This window comes from Cebidichthys violaceus, unplaced genomic scaffold, assembly GCF_023349555.1.
Source record: "Cebidichthys violaceus isolate CVI_PGR_0920_01 unplaced genomic scaffold, fCebVio1.0.p SCAF_4, whole genome shotgun sequence".
Lineage (NCBI taxonomy): Eukaryota > Metazoa > Chordata > Actinopteri > Perciformes > Stichaeidae > Cebidichthys > Cebidichthys violaceus.
This window is the reverse complement of record NW_027176594.1, coordinates 14506640-14513682: the sequence shown is the minus strand read 5'-3', so window position 1 is coordinate 14513682 and position 7043 is coordinate 14506640. Positions and strand designations below refer to the sequence as shown.

Sequence of the window (7043 nt, the reverse complement as noted above, 5' to 3'; positions counted from 1 at the left end):
CTGCGCCCAAGACCCAACCTTCGGGCTGATGATTTTAGGTTATCTTGAAGAATTTGAAGGTAATCCTCCTTCTTCATTATCCCATTTACTCTCTGTAAAGCACCAGTTCCATTGGCAGCAAAACAGCCCCACAGCATAATACTACCACCACCGTGCTTGACGGTAGGCATGGTGTTCTTGGGGTTAAAGGCCTCACCTTTTCTCCTCCAAACATATTGCTGGGCATTGTGGCCAAACAGCTCGATTTTTGTTTCGTCTGACCACAGAACTTTCCTCCAGAAGGTCTTATCTTTGTCCATGTGATCAGCAGCAAACTTCAGTCGAGCCTTAAGGTGCCGCTTTTGGAGCAAGGGCTTCCTTCTTGCACGGCAGCCTCTCAGTCCATGGAGATGCAAAACACGCTTGACTGTGGACACTGACACCTGTGTTCCAGCAGCTTCTAATTCTTGGCAGATCTGCTTTTTGGTGGTTCTCGGTTGACTCTTCACCCTCCTGACCAATTTTCTCTCAGCAGCAGGTGATAGCTTGCGTTTTCTTCCTGATCGTGGCAGTGACAAAACAGTGCCATGCACTTTATACTTACAAACAATTGTTTGCACTGTTGCTCTTGGGACCTGCAGCTGCTTTGAAATGGCTCCAAGTGACTTTCCTGACTTGTTCAAGTCAATGATTCGCTTTTTCAGATCCATGCTGAGCTCCTTTGACTTTCCCATTGTAGCGTTTGTGGGCGTTTGTATCCAATGAGCCCTATTTAAATGGCCTCAGAGAAGTCACCAGCTGTAGTCACTCATAATCACTCACAAGAAGTTAAGAGGCCATGCTATGAAGCTCATTTCATTGACACAACTTTCTATGTCACCAAAATTGCTAATTCATGTTGCTGTATGTATATTTTTGACCCAGCAGATTTTGTCACTTTTTCTGTTAACCCATAATAAAGTCATGAAAGAACCAAACTTCATGAATGTTTTTTGTGACAAAGAAGTATCTGTTCCAATCACTCTATCAGAGAAAAATCAGAGTTGTAGAAATAACTGGAAACTCAAGAGAGCCATGACATTATGTTCTTTACAAGTGTATGTAAACTTTTGACCACAACTGTATGTACTGCCTGCTGCTTCCCCACTCACTACACTTAACCGGGCCCTCGGTCAGTAGGGGCCACTATTTATAACGTGTGCATCTCCGACTCCCCAGCTGCTACTCTGCGCCTATAGACACAGTATTGAAAAATAGTTTGCACACTTCTATTGTGACAGTGTGTTTGGCTAATAGCTAACGGAACTACCAGTACAGATTGGTGAGGTTAATTTTGCAAGATTGTATAAAATGTCTTTTATGACTACTTTGAGCCGATTGCCTGCATTCATCGTCACTTGTTTCTGAGTTTGAGTGAAGTGTGTTTTGCGACGTCTTGTATTCAAGTCGGCGTAACCCTAAATCTTTTCAAGCCAGGTAAGTTTCAATCATTTATATATCATATCATTTATTATTTGCTAGTGATGTGATAATGTCGCAATAAATGATATAGATAGATTATCTGATACGTCTTCTGTTAGAGAGTGGAATGCAACTGATTAGAAGAGTGAAGGAGATAGGTGAGGAAAGGTACAAATATGATAACAGAGCCTGCCAATTTATTATTTCAAACAATGTTTTTGAAATAAAATACAAAAATGGGAATCTGTTAGTCAATGTTATCGAATAGTGTGTTATTTATTATTAAAGACAGGAAGGCGAAGAGAATGAGGAGAACTTAAGGGAGTAAAAATAGTGAAGCGAGGAGAGTATAGTAGAGTTAGATGGAGAGGTGAACGTGTAGTTCTAATCATCATATTTTACATTAGTTTATTTTGTTGAGTATTTCACATATGAGGGCGACCGGGAACACTGTCAGTCAAAATAATAGAATGCTCCCATTTCCTTTTTGAGTTCACAGGAGAAGTGGGGGGTCGACCAAAAAACGACCAAGAAACAGATTTTCAAGTAAGAAAGTTTATATTATATTTTCCCCAGCATTTATTGTATTGTTGTTACTTTGCAGTGGCTTGACTTAAAAACCTTTCCCTAGTTTATTGTTTTTATTTAGGTTCATGCTAGCCTCAAAACCTCACGCTACAAAATGTAGCTATTTAATAGCTGCTTGGGTTGGGGATGCCATAGGAGCAGCTATCTATGTAACACGTGTACATTCAGGAAGTGTACACACACCCACAGAACCACACAATTGTGTTTGTGCTCAATTTAAAGTTATAAAAGCAATACAAATGTGTTTTTTAATCTTTAAATTGTTTACTTCATTCATAACCGTTTATTCTTTGTTCTTCAATAGAGTTCTTCAATAAATTGGAAGGCTTTGGATCTTATTTCAGCAAATTACATCTCATTGTTACATTTATCCCTAGCAAGTGTTACGACTCACTCTAGTGGTGGGATTCTAACGATGGAACTCAGGAATGCATTTTTCATTAACTTGCATAATGTGTGATTGCGTAATAGATATCCAAGTGAGTTATAATTGTAGTAGATGTATCAAAGTTCAAAAGATCTCGCATGAACAACCACTGATTTACTGATGCTCAAACAAAAAGTCTCACTACCATCCCCAGTCTCCCTTACTATTATCTCTGTTTATTTTTTTAATTTTGCTCATGTTCCGCTCTTATTCTACCCAGACGACCAGGATCACTGACTGGCTGTTCAGATAACAGTTCTGTCTTTCTGTAGAGCCTCTGTAATTTTCTCTGGCTATCACTGACTGTGACTGTTGACCATCACATTTTGTCGTTTAACGTGTCAGTCTGGTAGTGTTGCCTGTCCGTCTTCTCTGTCTTGTACATATAGATAATTACATACAGTGTAGTGAACCTTTGTAGTTTGGCCATTTTCTGAATTGAATTTTCCATATTTTACCATAGCTTCACTCACCATGGTACAGTAAACTATGACTTACATAAACGGTTCACACAGCTACTGCTATTTTATCAGTCGGTCTGCACCATAGTTTATTACAGAACAACGACCATGGAATTGCCTGCCTTTTTTGTTACATAGATAGCAACATTGGTCATTTTAATTTAATATATTAAGCCCCAAACGGGAAATGTCCCCGGTTTTCATTTAAAAAATCAATAACAACGCTAACATGCTAATGTTCAGCTTAATGTTTGCATCCGAATTTTGGCATGATGGACTGCTAACCTTAGCTATTTAGCACAAAAACAGAAACAAGGTAGGCCTACAGCTGAGGCTGATGGGAATGCCATTCGTTTAGCAGGTATTTGGTCGTTATACTGAAAAAACGTTTTGATGACAAAATAATGTCATCTAACTGTGGCGTTAGAGGACAGCTAAATGGATCTGCATGTACATTATCTGGGAGCCATGAAAGTGTGTATAAAATGTCATGGCAATCCATCCTGTAAGCTAGTTGTTGAGATATTTCAGTCTGTCATACTGTCGACCGGTATAGATATTGATTAGCAGCTTTAATTATGCAGATAGGCCTATGTTGTATAATTTGTGAGAGGTTTTGTCTTCCATTATTTTCTAAAGAATCAAATTGGACATTTCCAAGTTCTCACGTGTGCTTATAGAAGACATTTCTTTGGGGAAAATATTTATTGACAGTTCTTGATGGTGTGCACAAAATTTACATTCATAGTTAATAAAAATAGAAGTCATAAACGGCTGTACATTAAAAAAGGAATAGCTCCAAAGAGAAGGGTCATGGTGTAGAAAAGGTTGGAGAAAGGAGGGGAGGGGAGGACTGGGCCAAATCGGTACAGGGAGGTAAAATAGTTGTGGTGAAAATGCTGCAGGTTTTCTTTAGACAATTCCGTATTTGGCCAGGTCGCTGAGCTCCATGTCCCCGAAGGCTTCCCATGGGCAAACCACTGTGATGTCTGTGCCAAGGCCCTCCATGCCGGGGATGTCGTCTCCGAATCTGACAAAGAGTTGATGTGTGAATTTCGGTTGTGGAAGAATTCAGATGCAACATTGTGAAAACTGTCCATTACCACCATTGGCTTAATTGTATTAGCTTATTCCATTATGTTGTTGTTGTTGTTGTTTTAATGTAGAGTCTTAATCTAACAAGTAGGTAGTAACAGATAAATGTAGTGGAGTAAAAATTACTTTATTTCTGTTCTGCTACTGTATAAAGTAGCAGCAAATCTAAAATACTAAAGCACCACTACTACTCTCACCCCTTCTGGCCGGGTTTAGGCGCCTTGCTCTTGAAGGTACGAGCAGCCCTTTGCTTGAACTTGGGAGGTCCCTTCTTGTCGGCGGGATTAGCAGCAACGTCTGCCATCTTTCAGTACTAAGAGAAAAACAACTAAAAGTCAATTTGTATGTCTTAATGTGTAAGATCCCTCCTCCCCCTCCTCCTCTAAGCCCCGCTGCTCTGTGTTTGGATGATATAACATCCTCAGGTTGGTTCAAAGTATTGACTAAAGCTGGCACAAAGCTCCTTCGACCCTGTTACACAAACAGCTTTGTGTATTTTTACACCTTGGCTTTAAAGATTACTCTTGCCCAATAACAGGCCGTACATCGTGAGGCCAGGGTATCACCATGTTCACCTAATTCCAGTCTGAAGCACACACGCATACTGTATGTTGTGAATAATAACGCCTGAGTCTAAGGAGATTTTGCCCCCACAACTAATTTTCAATCTGCTCTAATCTGACCTTTCTGTGACTTTGGTCATAAGTCTTATCTTACTGGAAAGCTCAGCGGTGCTGTGGACTTCTTTACTTTGACCTCTGATGGCATAAAGTCTCAGTTAACCAGTTAGTTCTTAAACTTCACACCCAAATTCCTAATTTAGTTACAGAATCCTCATGAGTTTAATCAGCCACAGCTGACAAAGTTAGCAGTTATTGTTTTCAGTTATACAGTGTATAAAAGTCAACACAACCGATACAGTAGCTTCTGTGTTGTAACCAATCCATAGTGATGAAATACCGAAAGACTTCTCTTTTTAATTGGTTTTACCCTCATTAAACTAGGATGCACTCTTGAGATCTAGCAGCGATGCAATATTTACTGAAAAGAGAATAGTAAGGAAGAGAGAAGAAGTCACATAGATAATGATGGTTTCAATCAGAATTTAAAGTTTTAGAAACAGAGATGTGCCCAGTCCTTTCTGGGCAGCAAGACAGTCTCTGTTTTATTGGCTCGCTGGTTTCCATTTTTCTTTAACATGTTCTTATTTATTAGTTTTGTCTTTTCTTATGTATCGCTACCACGTATGTCATTACTGCTAATGCATGTTACTATGATTTATCCTTTTACTATGCTGCAAGCTAATTTCCCATGAACTAAACTGAAAGTAAGACCTAAAATGAAAAATATATATATTCTCAATCTTTTGCACATACATAATCAATCATCCTCAGGACAGATGAACAGAAATTTGGAAAAGAAGTCCTGCCGATAATATTTGAACATGTTGAACTGGAAATGACGGCAATCAAACTTAAGATTTTCCATTAAATTCAATCAAATTGTCTAAAGTGAAATCAGGCTTTTTAAGCACACATGTATACGTTTCTGGTAGTTCCTTTTTTCTTTTCAAATCTCTTGTATGTCTTAAACCTGCAGAATAAAAAGGAATCACTTCTGAAGGGTTATTGCCCAGATATTGCAGGGCCTTCATAATGTAAAAAGAAAGTAGTTAAGTAAAGTCAATTTAACTTATATAATACCTTACAGAAGATAGAAATATAAAAGAGACCAAGAGGATTTCTAAAACAAAAGAATGCAAAGTGCACATAATATAAAGTTATAAGGTGGATAAAACGACAAAGAAAATAATCTGGGTTTTCATTTCCATAAAAAAGGTTTTAGCTTCTTAGAGACATCTGAGGCTTTTTCCAAAATTGATCAGCAACAATAGCATATCCCAAGAACAGATTCCTTTGTCTAAAAGATAACTTAGGTTTCTACCATTAAAAGATCACATCTGTGACATGTGTACCTCACTCTGATCTCACGCTTTTGCAGCACCTTTCTGTACTCTTGTTTATGCTCTAACCTTAATCATTACAAGTTAGCCAAAACCAGCAGCTGAGACAAGATCATAGTTTGGTCTTACCTGTTTTTTTTTGTTGGCTTTGGATGTCTCTCTGGTCAGTTTATGTCTTTCTGGCCTTTGCCCTGGTGTCTTCTTATATACTACCTGATGCTAATCCCCCCGATATGCTTATCTATGATTTTCAGTCCCTTCTGCTCTATAAGATTAAGGAGGGGGCTCAACAGTGTGGCGTGCCATGTGAACACGTCTGCAACTCTACATAATGGAGCTTCTCTGAGAAAAACTCTACTGTATGAAGTGAGTTGTTTTGGGACCTGATTCTGAATATGTGAATTTTATTTTTTGAATTGGTGCATTTCAAAAACAATTATCTAACATAATTGTTGAATGATAAATTATTATTCTACAACAACAATAAATTGAGCTCACGGTTGAGTTTTAAAACGAAAACAGTGTATTATTAAAGCTTGTTTTTGACCTTTGAAAATAATAATTTGACAGAAGAATCTTACCTCAACGGTCCGTTTACTACTCCAGAGCTGTCAACCACATCTCACAGTCTTAATCAGCTTATTAAAAAAGGTGATGAAGCTAGAAAATTAACTTTTATATTAATTTATATTTTCTGTATCAAATAATATAAATAGTGAAGATTTAGGGGCAAAATTGGATCATGGAGTGAGTCTTTTATGTTTGACCACCCTCACGTGTCTTCATGTCACATTAATACTTGTTCAGTTGTCAGATACTGTGTGAGTATTGTCCCTCTTTAACCTGAGTCCATGCCATGAGGTGAGGATTAAAAGCTGGATGTTAAGTCTTTTTCTGTCATAAGGGATTGATCTCATGGCTCAGGGCTTCCCTGATATTACATCACATGCTCCATCCATCGTATCAGTTGCATTAGTGAACATGTTTGTTTACAAATAAGGTTAGAATACATCCCAGTCATTAGTATTTTACAATTACTGCTGGGCTCTGTATCTTTATATGACCAGAA

General features: G+C 38.2%; 1 protein-coding gene across 1 annotated transcript; it reads right to left on the bottom strand.

Moving 5' to 3' along the window:
• Window positions 1–3612: 3612 nt before the first annotated feature.
• LOC137885042 (retinal rod rhodopsin-sensitive cGMP 3',5'-cyclic phosphodiesterase subunit gamma-like) lies at window positions 3613–6167 on the bottom strand. Its single transcript, XM_068727174.1, has 3 exons — window positions 6104–6167; window positions 4209–4324; window positions 3613–3946 (listed from the first exon to the last, which is right to left on the bottom strand). Exons 2-3 carry the CDS (start codon window positions 4313–4315, stop codon window positions 3829–3831), a joined length of 225 nt encoding a protein of 74 aa, XP_068583275.1. The 5' UTR covers window positions 4316–4324; window positions 6104–6167; the 3' UTR covers window positions 3613–3828.
• Between the last annotated feature and the right edge of the window lie 876 nt (window positions 6168–7043).